General features: G+C 17.2%; 1 protein-coding gene across 1 annotated transcript; it reads right to left on the bottom strand.

Moving 5' to 3' along the window:
• On the bottom strand, positions 1–349 carry PGSY75_1330100 (hypothetical protein; the record flags this gene model as incomplete). Its single annotated transcript, XM_018787359.1, has 1 exon — positions 1–349. A coding segment is annotated over one exon (349 nt), but the record flags the coding sequence as incomplete, so codon positions are not given.

Here is a 349-nt window from a genome sequence, read left to right as displayed (position 1 = left end):
CTTCGTAATCAAATAGTTTTTTTTTTTTTAAAGATTTTTTTTCTTTATTTATATCTTTTATTCTTCTTCCATTATTATCATACATATGTTTCATAGCATACTGATAATTTTTTCTTCTTTTCAATTCTTTTTGATCAAATTTTTTAGCTTTCAATACAATATGTTTCTTATTATATAAATTATTTCCCCAATTTTTTTTATAATAATTTTTATTATTCGTTCTTATAAAATTAACACACAATTTTTTTTTCCTTTTTCCTCTTTCGAATTCTTCAATATTATTAATGAACAAGTTATTCTTATTTGATAAAAATATGTTTTTATTTATACATAAATCTATAACAAAAAA

Source organism: Plasmodium gaboni, chromosome 13 (genome assembly GCF_001602025.1).
Source record: "Plasmodium gaboni strain SY75 chromosome 13, whole genome shotgun sequence".
In the NCBI taxonomy this organism is placed as follows: Eukaryota; Apicomplexa; class Aconoidasida; order Haemosporida; family Plasmodiidae; genus Plasmodium; species Plasmodium gaboni.
Note: the sequence above shows the minus strand (reverse complement) of the source record. Positions and strands in the feature narration are given on the sequence as shown.